This window comes from Armigeres subalbatus, chromosome 2 (genome assembly GCF_024139115.2).
Source record: "Armigeres subalbatus isolate Guangzhou_Male chromosome 2, GZ_Asu_2, whole genome shotgun sequence".
Taxonomy (NCBI): Eukaryota; Metazoa; Arthropoda; class Insecta; order Diptera; family Culicidae; genus Armigeres; species Armigeres subalbatus.
The window spans coordinates 316,881,781-316,903,361 of record NC_085140.1 but is presented as its reverse complement, the minus strand read 5'-3'; the positions used below and the strand labels follow the sequence as shown (position 1 = coordinate 316,903,361).

General features: G+C 36.4%; 2 protein-coding genes across 4 annotated transcripts in view; one reads left to right on the top strand and one right to left on the bottom strand.

Moving 5' to 3' along the window:
* Nucleotides 1-1,336: 1,336 nt before the first annotated feature.
* Nucleotides 1,337-21,581, bottom strand: part of LOC134212639 (G-protein-signaling modulator 2) — a 31,903-nt gene continuing 11,658 nt past the window's right edge. For all 3 annotated transcript variants that reach the window (XM_062690664.1, XM_062690663.1, XM_062690665.1), the window contains exons 4-8: nucleotides 19,601-20,114; nucleotides 18,900-19,100; nucleotides 18,746-18,834; nucleotides 6,364-6,598; nucleotides 1,337-6,295 (exon numbers count right to left, since the gene is read on the bottom strand). In XM_062690664.1, coding sequence (XP_062546648.1) covers nucleotides 5,903-6,295; nucleotides 6,364-6,598; nucleotides 18,746-18,834; nucleotides 18,900-19,100; nucleotides 19,601-20,114 — 1,432 coding nt within the window. In that variant the 3' untranslated portion in view covers nucleotides 1,337-5,902. The remainder of the gene's footprint in view (nucleotides 6,296-6,363; nucleotides 6,599-18,745; nucleotides 18,835-18,899; nucleotides 19,101-19,600; nucleotides 20,115-21,581) is intronic.
* LOC134216777 (uncharacterized) lies at nucleotides 20,489-21,399 on the top strand. The gene is made up of 3 exons (XM_062695582.1): nucleotides 20,489-20,688; nucleotides 20,748-21,253; nucleotides 21,316-21,399. The coding sequence occupies exons 1-2, from the start codon at nucleotides 20,607-20,609 to the stop codon at nucleotides 21,248-21,250; spliced, it is 585 nt and encodes a 194-aa protein (XP_062551566.1). The 5' UTR covers nucleotides 20,489-20,606; the 3' UTR covers nucleotides 21,251-21,253; nucleotides 21,316-21,399.

Below are 21,581 nucleotides of genomic sequence, written 5' to 3'. Positions count from 1 at the left end.
CGATTATTGATTTACAGGGCATGGCCAAAATTACTGGGAAAGGCAAATTTTGGGAACAATATTGGATGCGTTATAAATATTTTTGTCAATTATCATCCGATTTTGAACATTCATGGATGCCTGTAGTACCATGATATGTTCATGCAACCGACAATGGTCATAGGATTCTAGAGTTATTCCTGGTTTTTCGAAGTTATGTTAAAAATGTCTATTTGTGATAGATATTAGAATAAGCTGGGGTTAAGAAAAGAATGATAATAGTAACCACGAATGAAGTCTGGCTCTTGTTGATTGGGACCATATATATTGGGATTTGGAATCGGATCAGAATCAAGTGAGATATGGCCATTTCTTTATAATCGACTCGAGTGCGACTAAGGAACGTCCACAAATTACGTAACGCTTAGAGGGGAGGGGGTTGAGTGAAGTGTGACGACCCATACAAAATTTTCAGAAGTTTCATACAAAAGTGTGTGACATAGGGGGAGGGGGTTGAAAAAGTCCAATTTTTGCGTTACGTAATTAATGGATCTTCCCTAATGTGTCGAGAAGGAAAAACCAATCGAAAAGAAGAATCCTGAAGTCGCTATAGAGTGCCCCTAGGAAACCTGTAGAAGGGGACATTTCAGTTTTAGCACTAAATTCAGTCATTCGACGGCTCTTTTTTTTTTCGTGATTTTTTATTAGAAAGCGAAGTATGATTATGGAATGGATCATTAAAGCTGCTGTCTGCTTCCAGGACCTTCGGATTGCTCAAAGGAAACCTGTGGAAAGGGTCATTTCAATTGTTGGGTTGAAACCAGTCATTCGACGGCTCTTTTATCGTGTTTTTCGATCAGTAAGCAAGGTATGAAAAATAACCAGACCCAGATTTTTCTTGGGCTAATCCGGGGCACCCCATGCATATTTTATCAGTTTATTGTGTGTGTAATTGTATATTAAGAGGATAAGCGAAACATTCTTCACTGCTCTACTGGGTATTATTCGTTATATTATGCAAGTGTTCACTGTTCAGTCGAAATAACCATCCGTTGATGAGAGTGAAATTGTCTTTCGAATGTTTCAGGCGTTTGCCTGATTTAAGATTTTTGCCTTTCTCGTACAACAAAGTTATACCTAAAGGCTACAGAATTACTCCAAAAAACAAAAAATCGTACGGTGTTTCTATTGGGAATTGTCCATTATAGAAGTATTCTTTTGTGTTTTGTTTCCAGGAACTGATGTAAGAAATAAGGCAGTTCCACCCAAGTTTTTTTTAGTTAAACATCCCAAAAAGATCAAACCATTTTCAAGGACTATTCGGATATGTAACACAAAACCATAATAGACAATCAGATTCTTCATGACTTATACCATTTTTTATTTGCGTTAATCAGACTGTTTTGGATTGGACATAACAAGAATTTGCAGAAAGGTAAAACATTATTTGAATTTCCAACTGCTTTTTTTTCACATGCCCCAGTTTCGTGCGTTCTTCATCTAGAGCAATATCAAACTTTCGAACAAAAATAGACTAATCTGAACATTTCCTAAATCGTATATTTTTGTTTTCGATTCCAGATGTCAACAATGGAGCAATATCACAAATAGGAAGGTTTACATACATGAAATTCACACATAACATTGAAAAAGAAAACGAAAACTATCAAAATGGAATTTGTGGTTGTATAGGAATCACATTAAATGCACGCTGTAAATACTTGATGGTTCTGAACCCATCAGCAGTTTGTGACTTTGTTTGGTTGTACATAGAAAATAATATCCGAATTAGCTTTTTTTTATGTTTGAGGTTCTCAAACATCTCATATATTGTGTACTTTAAATTTTACTTCTGTCTTCATTCTTTAAGAGTGGCATAATTTTTGTCCCCTTAATTAGTGTTAATAATTTAGTATTGTGTATATGCTGTTTTTAATTTTAATATTTGTTATTCAATCTAAGAGTTCATTAAATATATTGGAAGATTTGACACTGCTAGCAGCAATAGGTGTGCAGCTTTGGGGAACGAAAGCTTTCCATGTTTTATTTTATATTATTTTTAGCTTAAAATGCAATAGATTTTGTCAAACGACTAAACTATACGATAAAATTATACTAGGGTAAAATGCCCAAAAGTGGACTCCCTAGAAGCGGAATTTTGCTCTTCTTGCCATAAGGAGTAGAAATTTTCAACATATTAATTCCGTTTGATATCTAATAACAAGTTCTGTTCGTTGAAATTAACATTTCAATGTTTGACTGAATTCGTCCTATAGCAGACCCCCTGGGGGTCCATGATAGGAAATTGCTTCCCTGTAGTCGACACTTCATTTGATTTTGATATTCCGTTTCGGGACGTTCTTCTTCCCTATTATGGACCTCCCAAAATAATCCTATAATTGACACTCTCGTGTGTTTTTTTTTACAAAATTGTAAAAAATCATCTACACCCAGGTTTTTTTTTACACGGTTTGGTTTTCGTCGTTTGAGACCTTCGTCAACAAAACAATGAGTTAGCCCCACGAAAAAAATCACAAAAAATCAAAGAAAATTCATGGGGTATTTAAAAAGCTGCAAAAGTTTAGGTTAACCAGGAAATTAACGAATTTCAACCGCGTAAAAAAAAACCTGGGTGTAATTTAACTTTCCATAGCATTTCCAATGCATGTAGTTAAATAATAGGACTGTAAGGTAGGTTCTCCCGATGAAATTTCATAGCAAAATGTTTACATTGTGCTGTAATCATGCAAAAATGTATGAAGGGCTATTGGTTGGGGGTCCACTATTAGTCATTTTACCCAATGATGCAGGTTTTGCTATGAATATTATTAGTCGAAAATAAGTCCCACTGGAATGCTTAGGATCTGATCAATAACCTATATGAAAAATTGCGGAACAAAAATTCCAACCCTGCTTGCTGGTCATGATTTGAATAATAACAAATTTTTAAAGTGCAAATAAAGAAAATATCAAATTTATTGTTTCTATTCATTGAGTACATTTCAATTGTCACCAACATGTGTTTATATTACGCCTAAACCATTATTTGCTATTTTGAAGCACATAATGGCGATGATCTCGTATGAATGCACTTTTAAACGAATGCTATTTGAATAGAGGTAATAATTAAGCTACACAGGAAGATTTTCGCTGGGAATTCTATTGCACATATTCGCAAACATCTTGGTTACACAAATGAGGGGGTTAGAAGCAGAGGGGTGTAAGTGACATTTTGGTCGAATTTGAGTTGATTAGGGGCAGTAGGGGCAATATGAGCCACTCTCTTTTTGAGCTTATTGACAAGTTTTACCATGTAAAAGTTATATGATCTTTAGGAGAATGCTCCACATATGCCTCAACGTGAAAACCGCATTAAAATTCAATTCAAACATGAAAATACACTTGAAAATGTACATTTTCGCAGCATGTGCAAAATTATTATAAGATTTGAAGTTTATAAATAAGGTTTCGACACAAAACTAATTGAAATACAGGTCAAAAATACATCACAATCAAAAGATCTATTATAATTGAATATTGTGCACACATGTTTGTCCTGATACAAATATGAATTAATCAAATTTTTTTTTTTCCAAACCAGTCTCTATGGGGCAATATGGGCATACCTGCACAGAGCAAGGTATCAGGCCTGAATAAGCGAACAAGTTCAAATTTCAGTTGCCAAATACAAGAATATTATCATCTATATAAGCTTCATTACGGAAAAAATACAACACCGCATTACTGCGATCGAAACAGAAAAATGACTATTGATCAATGGAAATATGGCTATTCAAACGGTGAAGAGTGGCAAATCGGTTCGGCCCGCTGTTGTGCGGTTTATTATTTTTATTTGGTATGGAATACTCTAAACTGTTGTAGGAATATCATATTCTTCCAGATTACCACACTTTTCTCTCTAAAAAAACGATTTGGATGGGTGGCCCATACTGCCCCAAATGGTGGCTCATATTGCCCCGTATAGTCGGGAACACACATTGAAATCAATACATTTTCAAAAGTGCATTACAACAATTTCCAAACACATTTTTCACCATTCATCGACGTACTATGAAAGGTAACACTCCCTAGTATAAGTCAACTACATTTGAATCATGATTTGTTGAGGTTTTCAGCGCTTTTTGGAACGATTTCCTTAGGTGGCCCATATTGCCCCGATCACCCCTATAGCAAAAATGTTTTGCGGCAATATGTAGTTTGTACGTTGTTTATAAAAAATGTGAAAATTCGCTGAAAATTAGTATTTTTTGAACTTTCATACAAGTTGTATGAAATGAAAAAATATAGAAAAACTTTGCACTTATTTTTCTCGAAACTAGGTTTTTGTCACTTACACTCCTTTGCTTTGACCCCCTCAACTGTCAAAACTTAGGGTTTATGCTTCGGCGTCGTCAGCAAATGTTCCACCACCTACCAGTGAGAACAGCGACAATACTCCTCAATAGCTCATTGCCTCTACTTCTGGTAGGCATTCCCATTTAAACAAGTAGAATCAAGTAGGAAATCGACGAGTTCAATGAATATTATTCGCTCAAATGTTCTACAAAAAACATTTCAAGGGGTGGTCTATATAGTCCGTCACACTTCTTCTGTTTATCTACAGAATCGCAAGCGAGTTTGTCGCGCATAAAAACTCGATGATTTAGAGCATATCATAGACAAATTAGCAAACGACAATACAGTTCATACTGCTGTAAAGTCAGGCGATGCAAGGGGGGGGGGCATCCATCGTACTTTGTGGATCTTCCCCAATAATAGTATATAATATTTCCATCTGCTGAGATTTAAGAATTGGTATGATAACATATGCAGTACCTACACTTTTCAAAAATAGCAAATTATGTCGTAAAAATTACGTGAATTATACTATTGGAATGCGAAAAAAAAAGTTTAGTCAAACCATCACCACAAAACATTTTTGTTGTTGTAAATAACAAGAGACAAAATCAAAAATAAAATCGGCAAAGCTCCCATTTTTTTATCACTTGAATAAATGTCTAATTTTTCATATTCTAAGCATATTTTAAATTTTAGCAATATTTATCATATTCATGGAAATTCCAGCTTTATCGCTGTTTATTTAATAGTAATTTTGGTCATTCTAGTTATTTGTTTAGATTCATGATGAAACTGGTTGAAGTCAATCCGTTGGAAAATTCATTTAAAAAGCTAATTTAAAAAATAGCCTCAATTTCGACGACCAGTACCACCATCTAACATTCAGGATGGGAAAAAGTATTAGTATGATGCATTCTCAAAAAACTATCAAGAGGTTGATTTGAGTCTTACGTTTTGTATTTGTTCGATTCTTCTATTGTTAAAAGATTCACCGTAAAATAATTCGATGTATGTATAGAAAAATAAATCTCGGTAAAAAATATATATAGAAGACGATATCTATTTGGGGACTAAAATATTACTATTTACAAAAGGTCTGAAATTGCATGCGACGAATGTATATTAAAAATCTAGTAGAAATATTCACAAATTCACATCGGAGGGATACTCTCGCTTTAGCTGCAGTTCAACTTAGCACAAAATCACTAGAACAAACATATTGTTTCGAGGAAACAAACACACGCACACACAAACATTCAGAGTGCAGAAGTGACAGAAAATATGGCGCGGATCGATTTCTAAGTATCGCTTTTTGATATCGACGTGGTGTGTATCCCTAGTCTTAATTGTAGATTGTATATAGCCTACCGCTAATATAATATTGTAAGCACACATCCTGTTCCTCAAGGAGTGCTTCAACTCCTGCTACAAAGGTTCTAGCTGAGAGGAAGCACACTAAAACGGATTCCGGTAAGCGCGATTGCTTCAGGTTCAGCTTTTCATACACAATAATTATCAACAACTCACAATCGAAGCCGTGAACTTACATATCTAAGGAGTAAAATCATTTGAGTCCCTTCCCTCCGCCATTTGAACTTTGGTTTTGACTATTGTTCGAATTGGATCCATTACTACTACTGCTGGAGCTACTATTGCTGCTTCCGCCCCCAACAGCCCCGGCCACACTACCGTTGTTATTATTACTATTGTTGTGGTTTTGATTGTTGTTGTTGATGCGACTGTTGTTATTGTTATTATGCAAAGGTACCGTAGCTCGTTGGTCTTCCATTCGGCCACCCTGGAGGCGCATGATCAGCGAGAAGAAATCTTCATCCGGAACTGTAGCTCCGCTATTGGGATTGCCAACCGCAGGCGCCCTTCGGTCTCCACCAGCTTCAGCGTCCATGGTGATGTTCGGCGTCGGCAGCTCCGAGCGCTGTTCTTCGATTCTCGAACCCTACGGAAATAACAGAAAAAAATGTTTTACTCCAAAATAAAAAAAATAACTAGGAAAATATAATCTACCTGACATCGCATCAGCATATCAAGGAATGCATCGTCCGGTGGTGTGCCGATTCCGTCCGATGACGGCGGGAGTTGGGGCGGCTGCTGCGCTGATGGTAGACCGTCAGCACCGGCATTCGTACCCGGACGGTTCGTTGCGTTGTTAAGTGATATTCGTTTCAGCCCCGGTAACAAAGCTCGTTGTTCGTCCATGCGTTCCGATTGGAAATCGGCTATCATCTCCAGCAGGGCGTTTCTGTAAATTAGGTAACAATCATGAAATTGATGCATGATTAGTCATCAAACATCGGACAAAGATTGGATGCAATTACCATCCACAGCTATGCCTTGCTATGCAAAGAAAAGCTTGCGGGGATCAGGACACTCTTCATCAATGGATCACCTACTTTGAACCATAATCATATTCTATTTTGTTGGTTGTCAGATAATGAAGGAGGACGAGTTCGTACAATTCCATTCAATTCCATCACTTGATTGTACCTTGACAGACACTGTAAATGGCCTTATTGAGGTCGAAATACGTATCTGTCAAGGTACAATCAAGTGGTGGAATTAAATGGAATTGTATTTACAAAGTCGTCTTATGACAAGTAAAGACATTCCCTTAAAAGCTCAAAATAATTTTCTTATAAAAATAAATGATTAAATTGAATTAATTGCAAAACTCATAATTATTTTTCTTAAAGAAAGTTCAATATTTTATTATTTCTCCATTACAATTATTGATTCCACCTCAAATAATAAAACCTGACCACAAAAATCAAGTGATAAGAAGATAACATTTTTCTCGCTCTTCAAAAATTATTTGCAATTTCATCTTAGAATACTGATACCATTTTAATTCCCTATGATCCCCAAACAAATATCACCGTGTTCTTAGCACAAATGACAAGTGACGGTCTACCCGAAAAACTGTATTTTTTGTAAATTTTTACAATCGCTGACAACTGATTACACATGGACCCAATAATTATAATATTGTTGAAGCCATCTCATGAGAATTTGGTTTGTTATTTACATTTTTTGTTAAAATATATGATGCGCAATGTTAGGAACAATTTTTCAATACAGTGTACCTAATTTTGCGCACAACTCGTATTTCTTCGATATTTTCAACATTTATGATATACCTCGTCGGAATAGGGTTTACGTAAAAAAGAACTTTTGTTAGCTGTGGCCAATGTACATAAATGAGGCTGTACATACACCAACAGACGTGAAAACATACTAAGTATGTCGAATCATAAGAAAATAATGCTGGGCATCCTCATATTCTCAAATATGCTCAAATATGCCTACAAATGGAATGAACATGAATTGTAATAGTAGTATTAGCTGAAAAAATAAAATTTGGATGAAAAATTGTATGGTAGACGCTTGCTTCGTTTTGGAAATTTTCCAAGTTATGTGCGCAAAGTTAGGCATATAATAAGGGGTCTGCTTTGAAGTTCAATTTACTATTTATTTCAAATTTTTGTACCAAATTTAGTTCTCAAACAATAATATGATAATAATACTACAGTATGGAAACTATTTCAGGCAAATAGCTGCTTTCTGTAAGTTGTACGAGTTGATTCAATTTTGCATTTCCTTAACTGCGCAAAGTATGGTGCGTGCACGGTAGCAGATTAAGAATTGCATTTAACGATTTTGAAGGAGTGCTACGCATCGTTTCCGTTATAGCAACGGACACTAACCTTTGCAGTTTTATCAGCTTCTTCTGTGCAGTAGCCTCTTTTGTTTTTGGCCACCATACAAGAGCAGCATATGTCAGTTTTGGACGAATAATGGAAGTATAAATCCACTTTATCATTTTTGGTCTTAAGCCCCATTTTCTTTCAAATGTTTTAGAGTATATCCAGAAGGCACTAGTTGCCTTTCCGATCACATACTCAATATGAGCATTCCAGTTTAGTTTAGAATCCTCAATGACTCCCAGGTATTTGACCTGTTCACTAAGCTGCATTTCTAGTCCTCCAAGCTTTAGAGCTTTTAGATCAAGTTTCCTTTTCCTAGTGAATGGTACAATTACAATTTTTGACGGATTAATGCTAAGGCCTTCCTGAATACACCACGATTGGGTAAAATTTAGAGCCCATTGCATTCTTTCAGAAATGATATTGTCGAATTTCCCCCTCACTATGATGACAATATCGTCAGCAAAGCCTACAACCTCGAAATCTTTTTCTTCTAAGCTTCCTAGAAGATCGTCTACAACTAAGGACTACATTAGTGGTGAGAGGACCGAGAGTACGAAATTTAATATTCCTCGACAGATCACGGCAGCAATCGTATATCCAGAAAATGTTTGTATGCATACAAGCTTCCACCTTGTCGTACGAAAGGCCAACACAGTCGGCGTGAAACCGATTACTGTTTTCACAAAAACCTCCACATTGAACGACTGTGGCGATGAGAGCGATCGGTCTTTCGCATTTTTCGCAGACTGTAGACATCATATACGGGTCGAAATAAAGCGATGTAGGAAGTGCAGCAGATGTAATAGTTGAAGCGTGGGGAACAATATATACGAACGGCAGCGCTACTAATGAAGATTGTCTATTACGTTCAATACAGCGCACTGTTTGTCCAATGCCACGGGAATTCAAAACTTTTTTATGAAATGAACGGATGTAGATTAAATCTTCGAATGTTCAGCAAAATGTTGACTTCACAGGACCGAATCGAATACACCACAGTTTAACAAAGTATAAAACGTATTCCATCTACTAAATCAACGAAATTCGTGACTACAGTAAGAGACACAACAATGCAACGACGCAACGACAACGACCATTGTGGGCGTGAATGCGTCACTTCTCCGGGTTCATTGGTGTTGCGTTTTAGTACAAAACGCTGACTTCAACGCCCGACGCGACGAGCAAAGCGCTATTGTGATCCAGCCACTGTTGGTAGTGAATTTGGTTTCAATATTTTTTGAACTTAGAAGGAAATAGTGCCAAGTACTAATATTCATGTCTTTTTTTCAAATGGAATAAAACTACGATTCAGAAGACCTAAAAAAGTTGCCCCCCCTAGTCGAAATCCTGGCTACGCCCATGGTTCCAGGTGACTTCCTTGTGGTATATTGGATATTGCATGTGTAGTATCCTGTATTTGAATTTGAATGTACTAAAAAAAATCATAACCCATAATAAGATCAAACTTTATTCTGAGTGTATTATATACTTGTTACCAACACATTTGTCTTGTATTCGTTAACCATGATCGGAGAAATAAATGATCAGTCGAACGTGATCCCTAAGTGAAAACGAACGTTAAGCTAAACCAGTTATTATTCCCTAGATCTTTAAAACCGAAAATTCTTAAACTAATAATTATTGCTAGTAATAAATTATAATTAGAAAGGTAGAGTCCTCGATATATTAAGTGGCGACGAGGAAAACGGGTGTCTGTAGTTTAGTGATATTTTGTGGAAGCGTGGTGAAAACTCAGTTGAGCCTCAAACGGAGACATTGTTTCTAGCGTGAGTAGACTGGGTCTTAAGCAGAGTTGATTTGAAGCTTGGTAAGACTTCAAAAAGATACTTGAGCAGCAGACATTCGCTACTGGCCAGAGCGATTGTTGAGCAAAATCATTTCTATCAGTATTATACTGGAATCAAATTTATTAAATTTAACATTGTAATACTGTGAAAATTAATTAAAAACCACCATTTGCTTTTTCTTTTATAATATAGGATATCATTACACGCGGGTTCTTTTGTGTCGGGGCGTGAGAGAAAGCTTTGGACTACCTTTCTCACACTATCAGCTCGAAAGCAGGGAAGCTTCGCACAGCGGAGACGACTAGAGAAGGCATCGCTGGTTGAGTATACCATTCCATTGCAAGTGCGGTTAAGCCATTCGGCGGTGGAGAGCGAAAAGTTCAAAGAGCAAGTGCGAGATTTTGAGTTCCATCTTCAGGTATAAGAGCGCAGTAGGAAGAGATATCCGGTGGTTAAGAGAAACTGCAAAGTGAGTGCAATCGGACAAATAGAACATCCATAATCCGGCGGACTGTTACGTATCTGCTGAAATATTTCATTGAAACACGTCTGTCGTGGGAGGTACATCGAGCTCCGGCCGTTGTTTGATTGAATTTCTGGACATCGATCAGCGTTTGCAGTAAGCAGCCAGCAGTGGAAGTTGGATTACACTACAGCTAGTGAGTTTATTTTTATAAGTCGAGACGAATAGCGGAGTAGGTCTATCCTACTGTACCTTGGAAAACAACCGTGAGTAACTAGCTTTGTTTTGTTTGAATATCGTAGAATCGAAAAGCAGCATTATGGCGACTGCATCTTCTTCATCCGCGCCGTTAGTACAAGCGGCGGCACCGACCATGATTGGTTCCATTGATGTGTATCATGTAGGAAAATCATTTGGTAACTGGGTTGAACGTTTTGAAATCCTTTGTGCCTTGCACAATGTAACAGTTGACACGAAGAGATCGTGGTTTATTTCTTTAAGTGGCGAAGAAGTTTTTGATGAGATCAAACTTCTTTTTCCAAAACAAGACGTTAATCAATTATCTTATGACGATATTATCAAAAAACTTAAGGCTCGTTTCGACCGGACAGAGCCAGCTTTGATGCACAGGTACAAATTTTACAATCGTTCGCAAGGTGTTTCTGAAAGTTCGGAAAATTTCGTGCTAGCCGTGAAGCTTTTGGCTGAGAATTGTAATTTTAAAGGGTTCAAAGATGAAGCTGTAAGGGATAAACTGATTCTCGGTTTGCGTGACAAGGTTCTACAACAGAAGCTTCTAATGGAAGATGACGTAGCGTTGGATGCAGTCGAAAAGACAATTATCAGCACAGAATTAGCAGGGAAAAGAGCCAAAGATATATTAGAACAAAACGATTCGGATGTTTTATCAATCAAGCATAGGCTAGGTAGAAAATTTCAAGGGCAACGCTTTGAAAACAATGTGAGATTTAGATCGCGTAGCATTAGCAGTGAACGTGGTAATAATTGGGATAGGCAAGCTTATAAGTTGCGGCGTGATGGAAAACAGTGGGGATCCCACAGCACAGCAGTGTGTGTCCATTTTGGAAAAACGCTTTCGCCGAGCTAGGAAACATTAAAAATTTACAAATTGATCATGATCGAGAAAAAGCAATAGGTATGATAAAAAAAAAGTATGCAGAGGTTTTCACGAATGATTTATCTACACCAATTTCAGGTTTTGAAGCGGATTTAATATTTAAAGCAGAACAGCCAATTTTCCGCAAACCTTACCAAGTGCCATACAAAATAAAAGAAAAATTTATACAACATTTGGATAATCTAGAAAAACAAGGCATTATTACGCCCATTAAAGCAAGCGAATGGGCCGCACCAGTGATAGCTATCCTAAAGAAGGACAATGAATTGCGTATGATAGCGCTGGGATCACATGTACTGACGGCGCACAGACATCAGCTTAAGATGTTTGAAGGAAGGAAGGAAAGAGTGAAAATCATGAGCACTGACCAGCTCAAGGCCAGACGACGTTCCATAGATGAGCAAGAAATCTTTCGCGGGTTCCCCGAAGAGGAGTCATCAATGAAAAGTCATGCTGAATTACAAAAAATGGACAGAGTTGAGAATTCGAGTCCGGTCGAAAATAAGACCGAAGCGGTTCTAATTAACAGAAAAAGAAAGTTTATCGAAAGGAGTCCCATAGAGACTCGATCGAAGCAGCGACGTGTAGTTCTGTCAAAAGAAAATTAAATATATTTTTTTTAATTTAGTTTAAAATATAATAGGCATGAAGTGCTATCAAAATATATAAATTCTCGTAAGAATTTGCTAAATAAGGGAGAATTGTAGTATCCTGTATTTGAATTTGAATGTACTAAAAAAATCATAACCCATAATAAGGGGCCATCCAGAAACCACGTGGTCATATTTTTGAAGATTTTCAACCCCTCCCCCATGTGGTCTATCGTGGTCATTTACAGACCCCCTCCCCTTTGACCACGTGGTTTTTTATTTCAAGCACAAAAATTGTAATGTAACTAAAACATATGGTTAATCCAATCAATTTTGAAGATGGACAATTTCAACTGATTCAAAATCAAACTAAAACCCAGCATGGAAATTATGAATTTTCATTATTTCGAAGATTTTTATGATGTTATCATGTTGTAATGTGTATCAGGTATTAGGTTATCTAGAACTCGCATACCTTCGATGCATCAGGAGGATACCAAAAAATGCGGACTCGCGAATATGTTATAAAAATTTCGAGAAAAATTTGTAATGGTTTAGAAATTTTCGAAAATATCCCTATATTTTTTAATTTCTTTATTGGTGATTTTTTTAAATACATAATTGCAATTTTTGCTTTTACAAGTGCTAATTTATTATTGTTTTGTGGAAAATTTTCAACTGTGCATGGAAAATTTTGCATTATTTGCAGTAATTCTATATTTATTTAATACTCATACCCTGATTTCTTTATTGGCAATTTCCAATTCTATTATGGAAAATTTCTATTTTTTCTCTAATAAATAATCTAGAGCTGGCTCATCTATCAAAATTTCTAATTCTTCATTGAAATTTTATTTTGATATTGACTCGTGGAATCCAATGATGCCATACTAAACATATTTTCTCGGTCACTCTGATGTCTTTCGAATAATTTCCCAAGGAACTTATATTCCATATCTCGAATATGCTTCAGTCAATGGTCTTTTCATAAGCGACTCATAGAAGAATGAATGTATTATAGATCAATTATCATTTTGGAGTTCGTATCATTCGATTTATCCAATTAACCAAATTATGAATGATGTATGATATAATATCCCATTAGGGCCATTTGGTTGATATGACAAGTGTTATTTGTACAAGCGACTACAGACTTTTTAGTTAAAAAAATTATGTTGAGCTTTTTAATGGAATGTTTTTACTTGTCATACGACGAGTTTGTACCTTACCATTTAATTCCCCCAATTGCTTGTACCTTGACAGATAAGTATTTAGACCTCAACAGTAAGGCCGTCTTCAGTGTTTCGTACTTGGTTAGGTTATGCAAAACTTTTAGGTTTTAAAAAACGTCCTGGAAGTCGTAATGTTTGAACTACTTAATCATTCAAATGCGTGAACCCAGTGCTTCTAACGCCCTACAAAAAGGCATAGTCATTGTGCAGCTTGATGTTGACTCAAGATAATTTTGGGTACCTTGTCTCTTAGATCTCATGTTAATGGAAATTAGGATCATATGCTTATTTCATCGGATTGGGTACATACCGATGATGAGGACATTACAAATGTCATGATTGATCACCTGAGAAGTCGTGGGCTGAACTTGAGAGCAATCACTGGCTTAACGTTCAGGATGACCCATCTTATCTGAGTGTTCAGAATGATTCAAACATTTCAACTTCATTTGCATGCTCTTAGAATCGAAATCTTCCCAAAGTTTCAGATAACTGAGTTTTCAGAGTCAGTCAAATTTGAGCTCCCATATTTTTTCTGTACAACCAATATCTAGATGAACAATTTTACTGAAGAAAATGATGGTCTAGCTCTCTTTTGTGATTTAATAGACAATCTAAAACGCTGGGCATGTATGACCCATTCGTCCTGAAAGGGTTGAGATTTGTTTTGGAATTCAATTTCAATTGTTATTATTATAACACTATTTATTACCCTAGATTGTTTTAGGAATTGGAGTGTTTTTCTGGAACACTTCCACTTTTTTCATATCGCCGGACTCTTCTTAGTTTAGACCCTTTTATGAATTTAAAAAGCATTTTATTAGAATTTCATGTTGATTTTTTAAATGCAAACTTCTCTATGTCATAACCTTTTTCATACGCACTACTAGAATTTTGTGCATTATTGATCGAAAAATTTAAAAATGCACCTAAATGTTCTAATTAGGTGCATTATTAAATTTTTCGATCAATTAGCCTAATTATTCAATATCATAAGAACTAGGGTTCTTAATCCTAAATAATTGCCTAAATTTTAAATTCCAAGATCTTCCTAATTTTCAAGAATAATTATTCTGGAGTTGCAAGGGAAACCCTTCAGAATAGTTAGAAGAAATTCTTCGGAGTCTCCACGGAAAAATCTTCAGTATTTCATTTTTTCGAAATTCTGTGGAAAAGTTCCTAAAAAAGGTTCGGTAGAAATTTTGAAGAACTAGAAGAATCCGTAGAAGGATCCTAAATGCATATTTACGATGAAAATTCCAATAAACATCAAATTCCGAAGAGCTTCCGGTATAAATTAGAAAAAAAATCCAGCTTACTTTTTTTACAGAATCTCTAAAGATTTTTTTCAAAATCCTGGGCAAATTTAATGAATGTTCAAAGGAAATTCTTCTAAATTTCCAATGGAAATTTTTTTCGTTTTTCAAAAAAAAATCTTAAAAATTTTCAGCAGTTTTTTTAATTTCCAAAAGAAATTATTTGGAGTATACCAATATATTTCCGATGGAAATTCCTAAGATTTTCCAGTAGAAAATCGAAAAAAAGTTCATCTAAAACACCAATAATGAATTTCCCGAGGATATTTCGATGTTTTTACAAGTGGAAATAACGAAAAAAATTGCACTTTTGTAGTACTTGTGAAGGTTGTACTTTAGAAGCAATTCCAATAGGAATTCCTTAGAAAATTAAATCAAAATTTTAAAGATTTTCTGATGTGAAAATTCCTTAAAATTTTTAAACCATTTCTTGTGCTTCTTTGCATGGTAAAGATTTAAAGCAATGTTTAGCTGAACCTATAAAGAAATCAAAATGACTTTCCGAAGAAGAATGAATTTCCCATGAAATTTTGGAAGAATTTATGGTGCGAATTAAAAAAAAACACCAACCTTGAGAATTCTAAAGATTTATTCTTTGAAAATCCAAAGTATTTTTTGAAGATAATCCATAGACTCTTCCGTGGAAATTCTAAATAATGCCTCGAATAAAAAAAATATTTGGAAAATTTGAAAAATGTGATAGAATTCACAAAGAGCGTAAAAAATTTCATTTCAAAATTCCAAATTTGAAAACAAAAATCCAAAAACAAAAAATCAACGGTAATATCAAAGTGTTTCATGTGGCATTGGCTATTTAATTTCTCATGAAAATTCAGAAGATTTTTTCTTGAAAAATTTAGAAGTCTTCTTCTTCTTCTATGGCTCCATATTCCAACTGGAAGTTGGTCTGCTTTTCAACTTAGTTTATTCTATTAGCATTTCCTCAGTTATTGAAAGTTTTAAATGCCAGCAATTCTACGATTATATATCTTGTGTAGCAAGTATGAAGGATACATTATACCTAGGGTGTCGACAATGTTTGACACCCGAAAACATCCTAGACAGGAACGAGAATCGAACTCGTCATCTCCGGATTGGCAATCCTATGCCTTTGCTCGTAAAGGCTAACTGGAGACTAAACATTTTGAAGTGCACTCCTAAAATGTTCGAAAAACTTATTTTGGAAATTAAATAGAATTTCTGGTGAAGATTCGGAAGAACTTGTCGAAGAAATTCATTAGAATGTAAAAAATATGAAAATATGAACATTTTTTCCACCGAAAATTATATGTATTTCCCACGAGACTGTTTTGAATTTTCAGACAGAATTCACATGGAATTTTTTCGGCATTTACACTGGCGATATTTTGTTTTTTTCATGACCAATTTGTAGCAAAATTTACAAGCAAAATTTTCCAGAGAGAATTGTTCAAAAACATTCTGAATGCTAGCACTTTATCAGGATTGTATGAAGTAAGGTCAAAGTTTTTACAGGAAATTTTTTTACTGGATTTTTCCTGAATATCCACAAGAAATTCTTTTGAAGATTTTTCTTGAATTATTGTAAAAACATGAACAGTTTTCAAAATTGTAGCTGTAGTCCGCTGATGCAAAAGTGTCGGCGGCGTGATGCCAAAAACCATATGCGGCGGAATTTTTAAAAAAATATTTTTTCATTTTTCTTTACCAATTTGTTTTGTGGAAATTGAGACTGAAACGCAACCTGTTTTTTCGTTTATTTTTTTTATGGAAATAGGATCTAAAGCTGAGTTGGCCAAATAACTCAGATATGCATCGGCGTTGCGACCGACGCTGCGTTACCGGGTTTTCTCGATGCTTAATGCTAAATTCTTTTTAACACTGAGTTGAAAAGACGCTACGTGGGCATCGGCCCTAAGATGCGCTTTGTGTTTAATGATTAAATCATTAAATTTCGATGATTTGTATTTTTTACACCGCTATTGTTATTTACCAAAAAAATTCGTGTTAAAAAAACCACGTGGTTCAAGAGCAACACCCCTCCCCATGTGGCCTATCGTGGTCATTTTCCAAACCCCCTCCCCCTATATGTCCACGTGGTTTCTGGACGGCCCCTAAGATCAAACTTTATTCTGAGTGTATTATATACTTGTTACCAACACATTTGTCTTGTATTCGTTAACCATGATCGGAGAAATAAATGATCAGTCGAACGTGATCCCTAAGTGAAAACGAACGTTAAGCTAAACCAGTTATTATTCCTTAGATCTTTAAAACCGAAAATTCTTAAACTAATAATTATTGCTAGTAATAAATTATAATTAGAAAGGTAGAGTCCTCGATATATTAGCATGAAAAGTTTTACATGTGCATTCCCCATAACTATACCGTCACACCATGGCCTGTGAGATACGAAAGTTTAGAAAACTGTAGCTAATTCGGAGTCGGCCCAATTATGCAATGGCAAATGAGTGATTTACTTAATCGAAAGCTCAGATAGGTCAGTATAAGTACCGTGATGTGCTCTAATTTCGCGCGCGCCCTAACTTCGCGCATTATAAAATCATTTATTTTTTTCAATTTTTAGGTACCAGTCAAAATTGAAAAATCTGGAGGATTACAAAATATCATTGTTGTTGAATGTTTTTCACGAAAGAACTTGAAAAACAAACTTGGTTTAGTACACCAAATAAAATTATTTCAATTCGGTCCTCCCATCGACCGCCATATTTGCTTGTGCTTAGCACAGAGACGACGAATATGACCCAAGTAAACAAATGATTTAACTGTACAAAACTGGCTAATTTTTGGAAATATTTGTATCCATTATGCTCTGTTGGATATGTTTATTCGTCATTACTATTGAAAAGTGTGAAACTGATATGTATTTTGTATTTTGAGATTAATATATGTTCAGTGAGATGGAAAACAGAACAGTTCCCCTACGTATCTGCTTGTTGATACATAAAAGTGAATAGTGGAAGTAAATGGAAGAATAATAGTCTTTTAACCTTTTAACCATAATATTGAAGATGTCTTATATGAAACACATATCTGAAGATTGTCTAAGTAAGAGATAGCGGAATTAAAGACTTTCATACATGATGTCTCGAAAATTATTTTTTTAATGCACATTGCTTAATAAACATTGCTGATACAATGTCTTATTTCCTAAAATACGATTTATATTTCAGAAGAAAACGATATATTGGGAATTATGACTTGTGTCAACTAAAATTCATGAAGTAAAATCTAAGCAAAGCTCCAGAGGGTCGAAATATAGGGGCATACCATTTCGACTAAAGAATGGGTCACTGACGGCTGTCTGATACCGTTATCTGTATATTTTGAACAATGGATGCATGCTTCTATTGGTCAATTGATTATATTTCATCAAACCAATAACGATATTCCATTCCAAACATGAGCGAAGTTAGGAACACTTTTGCGCGAAATTAGGAACTATCCTATTTTCATGCGCGAAATAAGGAGCATACAACGGTCTCAAATTCATACCGCAATTTTTTTTAAATAGCAGCAAAGTTTGCAAGTAACATTTTTTTGAGAACCTAGAATCCTTCTACTACGTGATGCAGTAGCAAATGTTCCCAAATGGCCACTACATGTTTTTCAATGAACGTTTTAACTTTGTCAGATCTTAAGTGCGCGAAATTAGGGTACTTCACGGTAACATCCGTCTGATCCTGTTTTGTCAGACTGTGAGACACAGTAAATCGGTGGATGTTGAGCGACTTATGATAAAATCGTACTGATCATCCTTAAAAATCCCCTATATTGCACCTATAGCCTATTCAGATTACGCCATTTATTATATTAATTATCGAAATACATATAAACGAAAAATGAATGTATTGGGATTGGCATCAAGTTAATCTTTATCATTATATTTATTATCATAAAAAATGAAGTACCTACTCTGAATATGCCTTTAGATGCCTTTTGCCATATATGTACTCTTTTCAAAAAGTTAACTCTCAGTGTGCCGTTTAAAGCGCGCTCAAAGTGGTTCATTATTAGCGAAACTTTTGAAACAATGCAATTTAGTAATCCATTCAAATGCCGTTTAACATTTTATTCGAATGATCGCGTCAATAATTTCGAGCACTAACTATTATCGATCCCCTCCTTCACTCACCTATTGTCCTTGGCTGCTGCTGTAGCTGCATTGCTGTTATGCTGCGTCAACGGTTTCCTAGCCGAGTCGACACTTTCGGCGTGAGTCAACTGTGAAAATATGCACAACTTAGCACACAGGGTTTTTCATTCCAAATGATTACACCGACACCTACCTTCAAAGTGCAGCGCTGATCGTCCATCCGTTTGCTTTGGGATCGCGTCAGCAGTTCAAAGAAATCTTCGTCGTTGTTTTTGAAAATGTTCTCGTTCTGCTTGTGGCTCACCTTATGGGCCTGTTGCTGCTGTGGCTGTTGTCCAATCAAGTGTTGCTTTTCGTGTGCAGCATTTACCATTTTCTTCCCATCCGGCGTCAGCTGTGGATACATGAACCGTAGAGCATGTAAATTAATTAATACAACGGGGAAATACCGATGTGTTTTCGTACCATTGGCACACACCAAAAGAACTAATTTATGATACCACGCAGTTGACTGTTTGCCGAGCGAGATAAAAATGATGTCACTAAATCAATGCACGATTCGCGACTAATATTCCGTTGACGGAAAACAAACTTCAAATGGCCGACCGCGAGTGAGAGTGATTATGATTTGCCTACACACTTCCAAATTGAAATCACTGTTCGATGTGCAATGCATCGTTCACACGGGGTTATCATTGTTTGTCGGTTAATTACCACGTTGGATGAGGTACGGCAGGGTTTAGCATCCAACGAGCGCGACTGATTACAATTAACGTATTTACAGTGTAGGTACCTAATAATCGACTAGCTGATAACGATCGCACATACTGCGTGGAAGGATTTAATAGTGATAGATAATGGATGTGGCCTATATATAATAGTTCTATAACATACCTTGATCAAATCTAGCTGTTCCATGCTTTGCCGCCGCACCCGATACTGTTTGGACAGTAAACTAGATCCAGATTTCAAAGCAACGGCCCCGCCGTGCTGAGTATTTTGGTTGCTAGGCAGCTCCTGGAGAGTATCATTCTCAATTGGCATCCCCGAGCTGCCCTCCATGGGCAGTTCCGTGAGTCCGAGTATCTTCCTAAGGTCCGATATGTTCATTTTAGCCGTATTTTCACCGACCACATCTCCGAGCTCTTTGGCCAATATGTAGTGAGAGTTGGCGTAGTGAAGAGCTTTTTCGTGGTTCCCAATGGACGAGTGAGCATTGCCAAGGCTCCAACAAGCGCGAGCTTCCCCGATGCGATCTCCCAGCTCTTGAGCTATCGCCAAATGCCGCTGATGATAGTCGATGGCGGTGGGGAAGTCCCTTAGTAAAGTGTAAGTGTTTCCCAGACTATAGCATGCCTGTGCTTCCACGGCTCGTTCGCCCAATTCCATTGCCAGCGATAGGGTGCGCCTGAAGGATGATAAGTGAAATACAATTAGATAACTGAAAAGTAGTATAGTATAGAAGCCACTATCTTAAGATTTGTTAGATTTCTGCTGAGATATTAGATAAAATGATAAGAATTTCACAAAGAAAGTATAAAAAATGTTACATAACATAAGACGGAGGAGGACAGAATGCATTATTGAAACGAACCTGTAGTTAGAATACCTACGTCCTACATTCATTGAAATGTATAGATAGTAAAATATTTTAAAAAGCCAATGTTTTCAAAAAAATTTATTCAAATATTTAAATAAGCCTAACAATTTCAATGATTTGGAATATTTAAAAGCATTCCATGAGCTGCTCATGGAATAACGATCAAAATCCGAGATATCAAAATTAAGAACAAAAATCGCAGCAAGCTGCATTTTTTTCTTGTCGAGGTTGTCATTTTACGTTTTTTCTCCAACAAAGCTTGTGGGCTTTCAATTGTGGACCATCGAAGGCTTCAGCAGAATGTCCAACGAAGAAGTTCCGAAAAAAATCTATAGATATGTTTTCCAAGGAGTGTCATATTATACGCGAGGACAAAATAGAGGTATCATTTTTGACATTCTATTATCAACTTTTGAACTGCAGCTTTTTCATTCATATTAGCTTGCAAACTCGAAGAATTGGTGGCATACGCCTACCTGAAAAACGGACGGGTGCTTCCGACAAACCGCCTGGAAGGCATCGTGAAGAACGCTCTCGATGCCTTGCGCGCGACGGGGATTATCAAACAATCCCGAGGTTTCTACCAACTATCTGCTGATCTCACCAATGACCTGCAGGATACAACAGTGGCTGGCCCAAGTGGATCAGCATCCAGACGGGTTCAGCGTAAACCTTCCCGCACAAGGAAGCCACAATCGACAAACAAGCGATCCAAGACTCGGAGAGGACCCGTCGACGCCGAAGGATCTGATTCGGAAGCAATAGATGATCAGGATATGAGTGATGCAAGCGACGACGAAAACGAACCAGAACGGAGAGTAGAGCAGCGACAGCATTGTGTTGTGCATGGTCCGTTTAAGACGGAGATTACTGATGAAGCCCCAGTAACACCGTCGAAATCGGGCGAAAAATCACTCGATTCATCCGGCGAAGCAAACTCGTAAATAGTATGATACTAGCGCAGAGGTAACAAACAAGTTGATATGATAATAATTCTATTCTTTCACAGATGGTTTCCTTGGTTCAAAATTTGGGGAAGGCGATAATATTTATTTGTAGTATTTTATTAATAAAACAATTTGTCGGCATCACATGCAACATAGTTGCTTATTTAAACCGCCTCAGACCTAGGGCATCTTGTCCACACAATTTTTCTGCTCGGATTATTCTACGAGTAGCGTTGTGGCGATACTCAAATGAAGTGAGAACTTTGGTCGAATTAATTTAACGGTCGATTCAAGTAAGTCGAAATCAGTGATTTGTAAGGAACACCAC

What these genes read in the sequence shown, in the direction of transcription:
- LOC134216777 (XM_062695582.1), top strand. Translation starts at nt 20,607, where the DNA reads ATGTCCAACGAAGAAGTTCCGAAAAAAATCTATAGATATGTTTTCCAA. An exon ending in TACGCGAGGACAAAATAGAG is followed by an intron (nt 20,689 to 20,747) that starts GTATCATTTTTG and finishes CATTCATATTAG; the next exon opens with CTTGCAAACTCGAAGAATTG.